The sequence below is a fragment of the Watersipora subatra genome, chromosome 8, assembly GCF_963576615.1.
Source record: "Watersipora subatra chromosome 8, tzWatSuba1.1, whole genome shotgun sequence".
Lineage (NCBI taxonomy): Eukaryota > Metazoa > Bryozoa > Gymnolaemata > Cheilostomatida > Watersiporidae > Watersipora > Watersipora subatra.
Window position 1 is genome coordinate 53,314,888 of NC_088715.1, and position 17,371 is coordinate 53,332,258.

A 17,371-nucleotide genomic window follows, 5' to 3' on the forward strand; every position below is an offset into this window, starting at 1 on the left:
AGCAATTGAACGTTTTGAAAAACCAGAAATAGAAGTGCGCGAAAACACAAAAATGTTGCGTTTGATACAGTTGATAGAGTTAATAGAATTTCAATTAATACATCATTTAGCGCATGCAATTAAGAAAAGGGTGTATAGAGTATATAGTAAAAGCTATAAGTTGCAAGACCTTCTTTAGTTTCGTGGTTAGAAAAATGGTTTGCAAATGGTTGTGATCTTTGTGAGTTCATGTCTCGCAAAAAGCGAAATTTTATTTCTAAGATTTTACCATGATGGGATAGACGGACAGACGAATGGATAAACGAACGAATAGACGAACGGATAAACAGACGGATAAACAAACGGACAAACAGACAAACAGACAGACAGACGGACAGACAGACAAATAGACAGACGGATAGACAGACGGATAGACAGACGAATAGACAGATGGATACACAAGCGGATACACATATGGATAGACAGACGGATAGACAAAACAGATGGATAGACAGACGGATAGACAGACGGATAGACAGAAGGATAGTTGAATAGTCGGATAGTCGGATAGTCGAATAGTCAGATAGTTGGATAGTCAGATAGTTGGATAGTCGGATAGTCAAATAGTCAGGTAGTTGGATAGTTGGATAGTCAGATAGTTGGATAGTCAGACATTTGGATAGCCGGACAGTCGGATAGTCGGATAGTCAGATAGTCGAATAGTCGAATAGTCAACTAGACTAATGACCAAATTTGAGACATATAATGTATATATATAGATATAACAGGTATGTTTTTATATATACATATGTTTATATGTATATATCCATATATAAACACCCTTACATATAATTTGAGAGTGTGACATTAAACATCAAACATATATGCTTACCAAGTTGTACAACACCTCAAACAAAAGCTAATGTACATGTATGAGTTTAAAAATCTCAAATAGATTGTAAACAATCATAAAACTTTGGAACCTTCAAATTACACAGTCACCAACCAAAACTTTTGACATCTCAAATGACATCAAGTACAAAAGCCGACTCAAAACAAAATTTTCTGCACAAGGTTTAAGAAAAACACAAACTAATTGCGCTTTTTCACAAAACAAGTGCACTACATGAAAAAGCAATTTTAAAAATAATAATAATGTTTGATATCGATTACCTAGTGTATCCACAATGTTTGGGAGGAAATGTAATTAATGTCATATTTAGATATGAGGTAAATGAAAAGTTAAATAGCTTTGAGATTACAATCAACTACAAGTATTAATCGTTTAGGGCTTGCTTTAAAGGCATGCATAAAATGTATGTTTTACTAAGGTAGGTAGAGAAGACTTTTTTAAGGCATAGCTGAGTGTATAAAAACCAACCAGCAAATTTCATTTATTTAATCACACAACATTTCACGTTCACTTGAATCAGCAAGAATTTTTTTTCCATAAGATTAAGAGTTACCTTCTAAATGAAAAGCAATTGCAAGTTTACCGGATTTACCGTTTCCAAAATGCTCACAAAATTAAACTAGAGCCAGAACTTGTCTAATGTGTCTCACAGGTACTCACAGTTTTAAAATAGAAACTGGTGATTTCAGTTGTCCGACTAGTCTCTGATATCTTAATGGCAGTCCATGTGACAAACATCAAAAAAAGTCCAGGAGTTGCAAAGAAAGAAAGGAAAGTGCCATTAGACTTGACATTTTCCTCCTCTAAAAAGCATAAATCACTATTATATGCTTCACACCATAAAAAGACTGGTTAATTCTGTCCACTTTGTGGAGCCGCTGAGTGATTGCAGACACTACTAAAGTCTTAGATTTTTGTGTGGGTTATTTTGTGGTTGGTCTTTTTAACATCTCAGAGCTATATAAACTGTACAACTCAGTATTAGTCATTTTAAAACTAGAGTTGATTAGGCAAGAAAAACCTGGTGGTAGAATTGATTGAACACAATCATAAATTTTAGACCGAAATGTACTCCTGAAACCACTGTGGAAAACCAAAGGAAATCAATAAACTAAAATTTTCATTGCCAGGTTTATTTCACGGACTTCTGTAGCTTAATTAAAAGAGCGTGGGCAAACAGGGGTTTTTATGTACGCTCATTGGAGTGTAATAAACTCCAGAAAACTCTGGGCGTAACGAGAGCAGACCTATGCGTAGGCAACATGTAGTGATTCCTAAAAGGTAATAAGTAGGTGAGGTAAAAGCGGTGATTTATTACTAATGTTTAAAACAATTTGAGCATTTCAACTGTCTGAACGCACGGATCTAATTAGCTCCATTTTGACCTAAAAACGGTTTACTCGCAGTGATACTTCGCAAAACGACAAAAATGACTTGCATGGCTCTATAAAAAATTACAGTTACAAAACAATATTAGTGTCAACCTTATTTTTATTCAATAAAACCAAGTTTTCAAGAACAACAGCACAAAACAGATCTTAAGCAACAAACAGTAACTCAACTTGAACAGGGTGGGAACATTCATCATTTTATTTTTCATTTAGTAAGTGTTATCTACTCTATTAAATTACGCTTCTAAATATTTTTCATTTCTGCAGCAAACTATATTGTAATGAGATAATTAGTTTGTATTTTCAACCAACATTATTGATGTAATATTAAATATCTTATAGTATACCTGTCAAACGTTTTTTTATTAGTTGCTCTGCTTTGTTGCTAAAACATCAAATGCGCGCAAATTTTAGCAATACCGAACACAGTCTAGATGTGATACACTCAACTCTTAGCGCTTCACGTTACTTCTTCTAACTAAAACAGATTACCTTAAAATGACATATATATGCATAACTATGTATTACCTTAAATTTACTAGTTATATGAGTGCAACTACAAAAATTAAATTGGTATTAAGGCTCTTGAAAGTTTCCGAAGAGTAAATCGTAGGCTTACTGTTAAATGAGTAAACGTCAGAGGATTGTGTGAGTCAGCTTGCAAATGATATGCAATCTAACTTTTCATTGTGGTAGGTGTTTGGCATTAAAAATAAATTTCGGTGTTTCTTGATTTACAACAAGAACTATTTCATAAAAAAAGGAGTTTCAGCTGTTTTTGAAGAGCATATAGTTGAATGTGTGTCTACATAGACTTGTATGATAAAGGGAGTAACACAAGAAAAAGGTATGAAAAATAAATCATAAAAGTCATCAAAAGATGACTAAGTTTACCAGAGCTAGTACCTAACCTTTTTGCCGCTAAAAATACAATTTTTTACAAAATGAGAGTTATAGTATTTTTTCAACGAGGGTTTGGACGCAATGTCATTGCCAGTTAAAAGTTTAAAAAACACGATTAGGCTGGCAAAATGAAGCTTTTGAGCTCAACTTACCTACTTTTGGAACAAGACAAAAATGGATAGGCAGTAGAATCAGTAAGCAAGCACCAAATATTCCAAACATTCCAGTATACCCTACAAACTAAACATAAACAAACGTCATTTAATAAATGTTTCATTTTCTTCTTTCCATTATTGTCTAACCATCAGCAAAGGTAATCAGCACCATGAATGAGTCCATCAGCTATTGTAACCTGATTATTATGCTAATAGCTTTTTACAAAATCTCTATAAAAATATCTCTCAAAAACAAACTATCACCAACATCAGAGGCATAACATACCATACTTGAAATTACAAATAAGCATGCTGGACTACAACAAAGTGTTTATAGTTACATGTTTGGAAGTACAAAGTTTTTTCCAGTGATTGTCAGCCCACTTACACACTAATTTATTATATATGTTTGAAATTAGAGCAAAGTTAGCAGTGACTCAACTTCCGTTTGCAACATGCAAATCTTCTACTCAGATGTGAAATGCATTTAACATTCTTACTGGAGGAGAAACCTCTTTGACTGATTAGAGACAAGACCACAACAAATACTTTACCTGGTAATGATTAATGCTTTAGCCCAGGTTGGACGACTGCGTAGAAAATTGTTGGCTGAGGTTGTTAGTTAAAATAAATGGTGTTTAGTCTGCCTAATAATATTATCCAGTGCTAATATCAGTGTATAGGCCTACTAATTTGTTGCCTAACGCTTAAGCGTTGACCAAAAAGAATGACATTTTGTGGAAAATATTCAAATGGTTTATATGATTATTATTTATTGTTTCCCTACAATGTGTCAAACTTTACAACCTGTTCACAGTAATGCTATTTTAAACACCAACAAACTAAATAATGAGTAATAAATTTATTCTTCACACGTGATTAATTCATCTTTTAACGGCTTTGTCTTCTGTCTTCTTTCTTATGTACTAATCAAATTTTCAGCATTCAAATGTATTGATTTATATCAGTATATAAAAAAACAGCTAACTTTGATCATTTCCATATATCAAAGTTTTTATATTCCTCAAGGCATGATTGTAATTGAAATAAATTTTTCCGTGTAGTCTAAGGGTTGAGTAGCTAATCAACAATGGTTACCTACATAAACTTGGGTGCAATTCTTTAGTCTAGATTCTGAACATATGAATGTCTGGTAGAATAACATAATTTTTTATAGTATCATACGGATTTGGGGAGGTTGACTAATTAAAAAATCAACAATACTCAGCTAAATCATCAGATTACAGCAAAAAGTTTTAGGAAATTGTAAAAAATGATAATGTTCAATAAATGTAGCAGCGTAGGTAAATGCCACCATGCAATGTGTTAAAAATTTAGTTGCGTCAAATTTGAGTTGATTTAAAAAAAAAGTATTTTTCTGCTTATCAATTGATATGTTGTTTGTTGTGTTAGGCGGTCTCATTGTCAAGATACTTGAAGATTAAAATCGAAAAAAACTGATTGTGGTAATACCGCTCAGACCAAAAAAACATGCTCAGACTTGCCCAAAACGATGTAACACGTAATACCACCTGTCTCTATCTCTTGTATTCACACCTGCTGTTACGATAAAAGTCCATAGTCTTACGCAGCTCTATTGGCATATATTTTATTTCGTATTTGCTCATGTTGGCTAGAATACAATTTTAAATCTAGCTACAGATGCATTTTTATGAATGTCTCAAATGCCTCAAGTAAGGGAAATTACAAACTTGTTGTATTAGCTTCCTCTAAATGCTGTGTAAACATCTGAGTACCGACTATGATTCCGTCGGTATACAATAATTAGTTGTCGAATTAACTTATTTCATTGCTGCCTTTGTATCAGCTACATGTAAGTTCTCAGTTGCTACAGGCACACCGGAAACTAGCTACTAAACAAAATAAGCCCGCTGCCATCTTTGAAAGTAATATGTTCGAATATACGGCGCAACCAACTGTATTCCAAAAACTCATGTATAGTCAACGTTATTTAGTCATTATCAGTATCAATTTGTAAAAAAGATTTACCGGTCATATTCGATTAGTTAATTCAAGTAGGCCTACAAAACAAATGGTTTTATGAGTTGATCGAAATAGTGAACGCTAAACAACATCAATTTCGTTGAAATCAATTAACCCACCTATTCTGGCAAAGGATTAATAAAGCCATTCTTGCACCTGGTTAGCAGTTTGTGGACTCACCTGTCTTCACTTAGTAGGGTGAAGCATAAAATTTTGTGAACTTAATGTTTAGTCTGTTGGAATTGAGTCGAACTATGCAGAAGTAGCTGCCAATACAGCTCTGATTACACTTCATAAATACATCTACCAGAGAAAAGTTCAGCACAAATGATAACAGGCTATAATGTATTCAATATATGTGTAATAACATAATGTATGCAATGTATGTCTGCCCCAATCTTTAATCACCTGACGCTCAGAAAACTTGACAGTGTCACCTTCGCTGAACTAAGCATGGTTACAAGTCTGTTGTTCGTCAATAAAACATGCTGTTACTGTTATTCGGTAAATTAACAATGTTAATTAAAGCAGTAAATTAAATATTGATGTCGATGCACGTAGCTACTAAAATCTACTACTAGTCCATGTACGTAACTAACTAGTAATATATTAAAATCTCTAACAACGAGAATCTTCGAAATCACAGACAACCCATTTTACGAGCGATAATATTTAATATGACCTATATAAGAACTTTGTGCTGATGATTGGCTAATGAAAAGATCTTATATTTATAGCTCATGGACTCTTTTCAGATGTATCACTTGTTACGTCACAAATTAAGCACTCGCTGGAATCTGAACTTTTTAAATGATGGCCTCATTCAAACGCATATATCTCTGGACAGGGTTAGTCTACAAAGACAAAAATGATATCAAATGGTAGCTGATGTTTTAGCCTTTTATTGTTTTTAATGTTATCAAATAGACTTTTTTGACGCAACTATGTCTTTAAGTGAATTTTCAGATGCCAAGGAAAAATGGATAGGTTTTGAAACTACATAATTTAGTGATTTAAGCACAAAAATATCATAGCAGTGAAAGCAGATATCACATATAAAACTAGTTGAAGTTAGTCAAACCATTCATTATGAAATTGAATTTACAAGTCAAAGCGTTTCTCAGCAAATTTTGGCTCTTTTCAAAAATAAAAATTTACTGAATATAACTGATAAAGAAAGAAGATGGGGAGGCTAACAAATTTGTAATGCCTAACTGAAACTAAAACTGAAAAAAACTTGCTAAACAGTAAAAAATAATACTAATTGAATTTTACTTACTGTATTAGCCATCGAATAAATGTTTTGTTCGTAGAAAAATGCCGGATGGCTCTGAAAAAATCAAGCCATGCTTAACAATTCTTAGTACTTGGATTGACCCATGTGGTTAAAAGTGTATTTCAATTTCAAAAAGTCACAGTTCAACTAGCTCAGTATCCACAATGAGCTTGTAAAAAACTTGATTATAAAATTCATTTTTATTTAAATATATTTGCTCAGCAAGGTGCTGCCATCGTACCAGAAACTTCAGATTTGAGCTGTGTTTGCTGCTCTTAACATCTTAAAAATTTTGTTCTTTTAGGTATTTCAGTTTGTATATACTTTTTGTTTTAAGATGAATCACAAAGTTCGAGCCAGAGGCTAAACAAGGGATGGCATTAACACAGTTTGCATGACATTAAATGGGTTAGTTGTATAATTATTAACCTGTAGCATAAATGTATGGCTCATTAACCCAGCTCTGAGTCATTTTACATCTCAATTATTGCTCTTTACCAAGTATTCTACGCATGCAGTATGACCACCAAATGCCAAGTAGTGTTAAATCGAAAAATATTACAAAAGATTTTGACCTACATTCTGGTTAAACTGTTGGCAATTGCAACCAAATTCGCAAAACTTTATCATTGTGTTGCGGAGATGGTTTGTGAGTAAAAAAGTGCTTATCAACCAAAAGGCTGGTTTTCGTTTGAGAGATAACTTAGTGGATAACACTTATTAATATGTTAGAGCAAAGCATCTACACACCACAAATTGAAGATTTATGCCAATTTAAAATGTAATACTCTAGCAAAAATCTTTTACTAAGCTTAGCCATTATAAGTATCGAAGCTAAGCAATGATTCAATACTTTTGGTATGATACTTTTTTCATGGCTAAAATTAGAAAATTAATCACCGAGTTTCAATTTTATTAGACAACCAAGTCTAACCACACAAAAATTTTCCTTAAACTATCATAAAAGGATAGGTCTAAATAGTTTTTCTACAAGTTATTTCACGATAGAGATAGCAGTGATAGTTTTCTTCAAACTATTGATCAGTTTTTGTTCCCATCGCAACTCAAACAATCTCAATATTATTTAACACAGGAAAACATATCAAATTCTAGTTAAAAACTCTTATTTGATGCCAACCTAAATATTTACTGCCGTGTTCACTTCTAGATTTGCTCAAATATTTTAACATACTGTAAGATTTATGCGTAGCTAGCTTAAATTTGATGATTTCAAACTGTTGTTTTGAGTATTTGATAGCTTTAGAAATAAGGATATGCCAGCCATGCTAGGTAGTCATTTGTTAAATTTTTTTTTATTGAAAACATTTGGTATAAACTTAAAACCACAAAACATATAGTATGTTCCATAGTTAAAAGCACTAGCAAATCAAATTATAATAAAAAAAATCTTATTTTGCTGAAAAGCAGCTTTTGTAAAACATCCCAACTTTCAAACTATGGTATGTAATAGAAAATCTTTACAAAACTACATTTATTTACTACTTAAACTTTTTAAGAGCATCAACTGTCCAAATGCAGCATGATTTTTATTTTTGCAATTTCATATCAAACTGAATAAAAGTACAGCGTTTACAGCCTAATTGAAGGTTTGATATCCGCTCAGTCGAAGATGAACTTACACAAAAAAATGTTTAGATTCTATCAGAAATTATCACCATTTTTTTCAGTTGAGACCGGTTTTGATGCTTGAGGTGATCTGACTGCCAGAATGTTTCAAGATTAAAATCGACAAACCTGAATCGCGGAGAAAATGTTCAGAAGGAAGATGTGTGCGAATTGACTTCATTAGTTGCTATGGTTGCTATAGTTGATATCAGCTATTGCATTCAAGCTGCAACATTACACGGCTTATTTATGCTGACCTTTTTGCAACTCTAGATGGGACAATTGCAGTTTTACTTAATTTAAGAAATTTTACTACTATAAAGTTTGGTCAATTTTAATATTCGAGCATACTGGCAGTCAGATAACCTCAAACATCAAAAACAATCACAAATGATAGAAAAATACTTATACTTTCTGATAAAATCTAGCAAATATTTGTGCAAGTTTATATTTAATGATCATTGATAAACTTCTTTATTAGAAAGATTTTGCTTGCATGTTCAATATTTGTAATCTTATATGTTTGGAATTTTATAAGTTGTCATTATATGTGGTTTTTCGCTAAAATTTCCAGAAACATGTAAAAAATTGCGCTCGTTACTAATAAAGTTTTATTTTGGTTAGGTTTTCGAAGCAGAACAGAAATATTTTTTTCATTAATTTTTTTTGCCCCCCAACGCCCATGTTGTATATAAAAACTTACTTTATAAAGGAATGCGCCAAGAGCAGGTCCAAATCCATATCCCATGACATTAGCTGTTTCCACTAACGCCTGTCAACATAGAAATCTAAATCAATCGGTATCGGACATAATAAATAAGAATTTATTATACAAACATCTGATGATAAACGTTATTAACTACAAAGGTTGTCACCAGTTTTAGAAACAGTATTAACAAATGCAAAAATATTGTTTAAATTCTATTCATTGCAGTAAATGTATTCACCCTTGTTCTATTTATTTAATAAACAATAAAAACCGCATATTTCAGAGGATATTTGTTGCTCCTTTTGGTTTTATTCATATTTTATATTATGATTATAAAAAAATTCAGTTTGAAACAAAATAATTGCCAGTAAAATAATAAATGCATGTATAAATTCTCCGCAAAGGATAGGTCTAAACGTTGTGAACTATGAACACCTGGTTCTATTTTAATTTTTCTAAAGGGTGCCTGTGCCGGTAAGGAGTACATCTAGCTTTACCTAACTCTTTATTTACCAGCAATACGCTGAAACAAAATTGAAATATTAAAAATTAAAAAATAATTATATTCACATTTATTTTTGTTGTGCTGGCTGTTCTATTTGTACTGAGAATTAAAAAAGTTTCACTCAGAACATTTTTTGTTGTGTTAGTTTATTTATATGAAACTCTATTTTTAAGTTTTACATTTTATCAATTTTCAGGCTTTAACTGCTTCATCTTTCCAATATATATTAATATATTATTAATATAATAAATACTTTGTGTTAATTTATATCGCCAGAGTTGAAAATAACTAAAGTTTCTTTAGATACAAGTTTAAGATTGTGGTACTATGGTAGGTCTGATATTTTATAGCAGTTACTGACATGTTGCCTTTTCTGCTCTAGCATCAACCATTCAGTAGCATAGACTAGCTGTTGTCCAACGATCTAGATTTATTGAACTTCCAACAATTTTTTAGAGTGCGTTTTTCTTCAAAATTTACTGGCGGAAGCACAAATAGCATTCAATCTTAATTCACTTCCTGAAAATGATCATGTCTTTAGTTTTTGAGTATTCCGAGCCCCTAGGCTCATATTTTTGGTAGTCAAAAGTACAAAGGCTTTGTACAGCAATGCTTTTACAAGCATGCATAGCCTCGTTTCAACATTTCGATCATAATTTGTTGTCGAGGATCATTCACGCAAATGGTCATTGCTTTGATATTAAATAGATATAGCATATTTAGTTTGTACCTATTTAATTTAGTATTGCTGTAGAGCAGACTAAGCGGTCCTACATCAACTTTGATATGCATTTTGTGTAGGAGTGCCTAATGTTAAAAAATCAGCTGACAGTAGAATGAGTACAGAGACTTGAGTTTTTACTATAATAAGAGCAGTGTCTGTCCACACATCTGAAACTTTACATAGATGGTGTAAAACGTATCACATTGTACTAGGTTTGTACTCATGACTTACAGCTTGACAGCAGAATACTTTAACAACTGCGCATAATGATTGATCACCATTCATTCAGAATCATGATATCTATAGTTATTATGGTGATTGATTTCCCATGACACCCTGCACCTCCAGAATACTAATAGCTACTATAAAAAAGATCGTGCTCATTTGTTTGCCTATATGTTTGTTCAGTAGAGTTGGATAGCGGGGCAGAAGTTGGTTGTATCATGAAATATTTGAAATCTCCAATTTTAGCACTGCTAACCTGCATTATAACAGCTTTACCAGTCGAACACCTACCGACATTCCACTATAATCATACTTGTGATTATATTCCACCTGACCAGTGCTTATAGCATACTAGACTGGCGTGGTGCTAGTTCTTTTAAAATTTTAAGTACTCACAGTATATTTTGATTCAAATATGAAGATTTGCTTTCTTTTGACGGCACTGTGTATTTAAAGAATGTAGCCTATAAAATAGTCTAGACAAGATAATTAAAGTCTAAGATAGTTTAGCTTATCCATTTCTAACCTTTTTACTTTACTGTTTTTACGACAGTTATCCAACCAAGACTTAAGGCATTTTGTGGAACATATTTCTCACCACGATAGTAGGTGATTCATAGCCTGATGCCTTCATCAAAAGACTGGTTCCAGCGACATTCAACATTGCTGATCCAATACCAGCTACACATCTGATAGAAACACAGCTTATGAGAAACCATCTTCTCGCCTCCACCAATGCGGTAACCCTATAAAGAAAGTTCTCAGCAAGTAAGAAGCAATAGTGATGCTTTTTCATTAATATCATTTGTCACACAAGTCTATAGTGACTATGCGCAATTGAATTTATCACAATAAAACTTTTTTATTGTTTTAAACTGCTCAAATTAGATTCTTTATACTAAACAATCTAAAACTACATGTATTTTTGTTAATCTTTTGAGTGAAGGCAAACCTTTTTATTTAAAACTATAGCTGTACCAGCAAATTAAGCAGCTATATTACAAGTTCAATGCCATAGAACTCTTATTGTAGCAGAATGTTTTTGAACAGCAAAATTCTCATAAAAGTTTGAAACATTTTAGGTTTATGCAATTTCCTATTAGCTGTTCTGGAAGAGACTTTATAGTAAAGAATAACAACATTTATCCAAGATTATCTGCTAGCCATGACTCACCAGGAACTACATGTATAATACTTTATATGTTGAGATAAAATGTAAGATACACAGAACAAACTGCAGAATATAAAATGCAGAATTTTATATGTTGACGAATAACTAAATATTTGCACTGTTTTTCAAAATACATATGAATCTTTCAAAAAATGATGTGAGATTTAGCAATTATATTAGACAAGTAAATAGATTTCCTATCAATTTATTCAGCTACAGTCTTTTGTGTTTTGCCTGTCCATTAATCTTTGTCAGATTGCTAAGCTTTACTGTGTTGTTACAAAGTATTCATTTAGAGCGTTGTCTCATACAGTTCATACAGAGTTGTCTCATAGTGTTGCCTTATTGAGTGGTCTTATAGAGTTGTATCATAAAGTTGTCTCACAAAGTTGTCTTATTGAGTAGTGTTATGGAGTTGTATCGTGCAGTTTTTTCAGCAATTTATCTCATGGAAATGTCTCATAGTGTTGTCTCATACAATGGCATTATATATTTATCTAATAAAAACAGAGTTAGCTTAAAATAAAGCCAATGAACATTTTGAAATATTGCCATATTATCTTTTCTTTAAAACAATAGGGTTTCCTTAATTTTTCGCTGACATATGGGAATCATAAAACATACTAAAAACCACATTTGGATGTTAAACTTTACATAAAAGCAAAAGCAAAAATCTAAACTTAAATGATATCAATCAACTTGCAACAATCAAAAAGTGCTCAAAATACATTTTTCATGTTTTGCCATTTTGTCTACTTTTTGCAAGCACTCATTAAAACACGTGATCTAAAGTTTTTTTGTTAAGTTGCATTGTTTTTGAAATTGTTTATGCACCTGATCACACTTGAATCTAACAAATATTTGTATGGAACAAGCGATTTAATCCAACTACCTCTGGCCAACCTGATGGAAGACTCTTCATTTGAATAAAATAGGGTGAAAAAGAAGTATTTTCTACTAGACAGTTTGAAAGTCATAATTTCTGCACTAACACTTAGTATCATAGACTCTTTTTTTCTTCATACTTGATTTTAACCTATATTAGTTACAAATTTACCTTTGCTACTTTAAGCCTATTGCAACATTCAATTTAAAGTCAAAGTTTTAAGAAACATGCATGCTCTTTCCAGACATGCTAGTTTTATGAACGAGAGCGAGTTATTGCTCTGGTTGTGGCATGACAAATTAAATTCATTTATCACAGGTACTTTGACATTTTTGGTGACAATATGACAGATAAAATTTATGGTCTTCTAAGACCATCTGTTTCCTATTGAAGGATTACCACATATAGTGAGCGTAGTAGAGTGTAGTTAGTAAGTCACCTGTTACTAGTTCCTGGTTTACAGATGTACTAGTATAACCCACAATGAAGCTATGATACTATTAACACAAAGTTTATAGCTTGATTCTATGAAAATCTAAAAAATAATCTAAATACGAAATCAGTAAATAATCATAAATGTCTATGAGAATGTTTCAACAATATGTGTACTATAGTTTATCATTTCATGGTCAACAATGTTTATTTATTCTGCAATACAGAATCTGATACAGAGTTCTAGGCTTTTTTAACAAAAAAATAGTTAGTATAGCTGAACTCAGTTGTAAAGCATTCAAATTATTTCTAGCTTGTATCCCTCAACTATGTACCTTCATACTTGTATGTCTTACCCAAAGGATATGCATCCTGCACCTGCAATCATTGACCCAAAAGCACACAGTTTCTTCGGGTGACATACGCTAAACTACAAGGTAAGAAAATAATATGAACACAATATTCCTGAAGCTTTAAGTTTATCGACTGCAGAGGCAATCTTTTATTACAAGCTGCACTGCTTTTAAAAAGGGTTACTACTTAAAGTTTAGAGTAAAAATCGAGTTAGTTTTGTAAATGTGCTGCGTATAAAATGTTATTACTTTGATAGTGTGTAAATGAGGTTATTACGAGTTTGTACAACATCATTTTTATATCACAGTTGAACGAAAATTTCATTTAATGTGAAAGTTAGCTAGCAGTATATTGTGTACGAACACTCTAGCGTCATAACTATTATAAGAGCAGTGGCCGCTGGTCTATTTGTCTGAAGCCGTGGCTGGAGATTGGAAAAATGGTCTGTCCAAAGTTATGTATAGATTTTATAAAAAAAATTGATTCTTACAGATTTGCAATACATGCCACTCGGTTTGGTGAAAATGGTTTTAAAAGTACAAAAAGAATGCATTGCATATTTGGCTTGGGAAATTTTTAAATAGCCATTTTTAGCAAAAATTAGACTACTAAAACTTTAGAATTATTAAATGAACTTACATTACCTGCGTTCAAACTGCAATAATACATGAAAGGTAGAAAACCACAGCGACTCTATGAATACTTAATTGTTTAAACCAACTTAACAAAGATAATAATTTTCACTAGAAATTCCACTGTCATACAGCCAATGACCAAAGTGATATTGGAAAATAAGAAAAGGTACTGATGGTTGAGAAATGCAATATTAGCAGTCAAATGGCACTGCAGTGCAATAGGATAACTGCAATGGTAGCTGTAATGTACTGCATGTGGGTGTTATTATATACAACAAACAGCAATAATGAAAGGAAAATATTATATGTTTATATCTCTCCCCTGACAATAGGAGAAATGTAATGTTGGCCAATATTAGAAGTAAAATGCACTGATATTATTAGAATAACCAATATTATTAATATTGTAATAATATAAAACCAATGCACAATTATGTTTACGTCTCGAAATGTCATAGCTAACAGTATCAAGAAGTTGTGATGTTTATATAGATTTTTACATAGTCATTATTCTGTAGTCATCCAAACTTATAATTAAATATTGTAATAATCTCATAAGAATCGTTACAAAAAAATCTCATCATCATATCCTTTACTTACACTGCGTTGGACATCAGTTAGAATACCAAAGTACTCAAGTGTCTAAAATGTCAGTTACTATGAAATCGGCAAAAATGAAACGATTTCAGTACTCTTACGTTAATTACAGAAACCTTCGGCAATTCGACAATGCTATGAACTGGTAAAATGTGCACCTTATTTTTTTGTGAAATGCCCACGACTAAAACGTTGCATTCTCTGTCGCTCGGCGTTTCAATTTCCGGTCTTAATTTTGAAAAAAGTAAGGTTTAGCAAGTTTTAATAACGATTTTCGAGCAAATTAATCTGTCTATTTGTGTATAATCTGATCAGATGGGTAAGTTTTAAGATACTGTCGACGGTTTACAAAGTCTTGGTAGCATATTTAAATAGGCTTATATCTGTTTGGTATCGTTATTATACTTTAACGACTCTACAAAACGATGGTTAAATTTGTTGATGAAATTTCAAAACAAGGGTTTGTGACGTTGTTGATGAATAATTTTTGTAAGTTGTGTGCACATGCATTTATCATAAAAACTCTCAAACTTTGCTCTGCTCGTTTGGTTGTGGGATTAACAATTGGAGCAGAATTTTTAAACACTGGTTATACAAATAGATCATACATTTTGTACATAATGGTGAGTAAAGGCAAAATTAATTTGTTATAGCACTTAAACTTAAAATAATATAAATTCGCAAGTTCCCTTTATTGCACTGTATATTAGGATTTTAAGAATTTGAAATATAGTAAAATTAAAAAACACAATAACCAGTTTTATATCAAAATTTACTCACTATCTTGCATATTTTGTGATAAATTGTAATAGTCGTTGTAATATGTTTTGTTCTATTATGAATGCTAGAATTTACTTTTATATACATCTATTTAAAGTTAACTGTTGTTATTTTGTAGCTTAATCATGCTATTTAAAAAAATTTTCATTTTTGTTTCGTTTGCACACAAGAAATATTTTTTAAATCCTCTTTTTTAATAGTTTCGATCGCAAATTTGTTGAAAACACTTTTGACAATTGGGTAAACTCAACTCTTACAAAGTTTATTTAAAAAAAAACAGTTGCAATAAATTGACAGAAAGCAAGTACATTAAATTTTCGATCTTTAGTGTGTATTAAATCACTAAAGATGTTGAGTTCCGATTAAAACTTTAAAAGCTTGACTAGACGATATGGCACGTTTACAGCAGATGATAAGAATTCATGAATTTAATGTAAGACATAATTGGTTGAGCTTTGATGTTTGTTTAATCTACCATCATTATCAGAGTAGCTCTCCAAATCTCTTGAAACTTATTGTTTAATAATATGTAATCATGTTAGAATTTGAATCTTCGTTGTCAATGGAAAAGTAGCAAAAGTTTACAGTTCTATATATATTTTCCAACAGAGTCATAATGCAATATACTTTTGAAGCCGTTTATAGTTATTTATGGAATGTTTACTATTTTTTGAATGAGTTTGCTTTTAATATAAACTTTAGGTACCAACCACAACCAAATCTACCTAACGGTTGCACTCATTTTGTCAACATTTCCACTAATCTCAGCTCACTATATTTTAGTGAATACAGTTATAAATACACTTACCATTGATCCAGCTATCGGAGCTGTTACAAATCGTGCAAAATCAAAAGCCGCGAAAACAACACCAATTTCAGCGCTTGATAAACCTTTCTCAATGGCGGTATTGGGAAAGAATGGAAAAAGGAGAGTGTCTATACAATATGAGAAGAATATCAATGCTACAATGATTATCAGCATTGAATGATGTTTAACTTTAATAGATGTTATGTCCTTAGATGAATCTGCCTCTGATGATCTGTCTAATAGCGTTGCAGCTTCATCTGTGCCATCTTTATGTTGTTTATTCATGTTAGTTGGTTAATAAGCTGGCTAGTTCTGTTATTTTCTAAGTTGGGTGAAGTTCTAGCGTTTATTGAACGTATTTATAAGTTTCTAAACTAATAAAATGCAAAGCTTGGTACCTCATTATGCTCGTTACGTTTGAGTGGACAAGCCATGGACCTGATTTGCCCAATCAACAGGGTATTTTCTAGTGTTATTTAGTACCAAACAGAGGTGTAACTTTTTGTGAAGGCTTATACGCCGAAGAGTAGCCTTCTTTTGCAGACAGCTGACATCTTATCTATGCTATTCTGCGGTAAAAAATTATTTTAACGGTATGCAGTACATGCATTATTATATATATATATATATACATAGATATATAATAAGGCATGTAATGCATACCGTTAAAATAATTTATAAAATATATAATAATATATAACAATAAAATAATTAATAATATATATATAATATATATATATGTATATATATACATATACATGTATGTATGTATATATGTATATATGAATTATTTTAACGGTATGCAGTACATGCGTTATTATATATATATAGATATATAATAAGGCATGTAATGCATACCGTTAAAATAATTTATAATAGGTATATATATAATAATATATAACAATATAATAATTAATAATAGATAATACAAGAATATATATATACATATATATATATTTATATATATATATATATATATACATGCATATATATACATGTATATATATATATACATGTATATATATACATGTATATATATATATATATATATGTATATATATATACATGTATATATATATATGTATGTACGTATGTATGTATGTACGTATGTACTTATGTATGTATGTACGTATGTACGTATGTACGTATGTATGTACGTATGTATGTATGTACGTATGTATGTACGTATGTACATATGTATGTATGTATGTATGTATGTATGTACGTATGTACGTATGTACATATGTATGTATGTATGTATGTACGTACGTATGTACGTATGTACATATGTATGTATG

General features: G+C 31.4%; 1 protein-coding gene across 1 annotated transcript in view; it reads right to left on the minus strand.

Annotated features, from left to right (window-relative positions):
* The window catches only part of LOC137402729 (MFS-type transporter SLC18B1-like), a 42,569-nt gene extending 26,211 nt beyond the window's left edge, over positions 1 to 16,358 (minus strand). Inside the window, exons 1-4 of the mRNA XM_068089234.1 lie at positions 16,074 to 16,358; positions 13,256 to 13,329; positions 11,009 to 11,156; positions 8,951 to 9,019 (exon numbers count right to left, since the gene is read on the minus strand). Coding sequence (XP_067945335.1) covers positions 8,951 to 9,019; positions 11,009 to 11,156; positions 13,256 to 13,329; positions 16,074 to 16,358 — 576 coding nt within the window. The remainder of the gene's footprint in view (positions 1 to 8,950; positions 9,020 to 11,008; positions 11,157 to 13,255; positions 13,330 to 16,073) is intronic.
* Between the last annotated feature and the right edge of the window lie 1,013 nt (positions 16,359 to 17,371).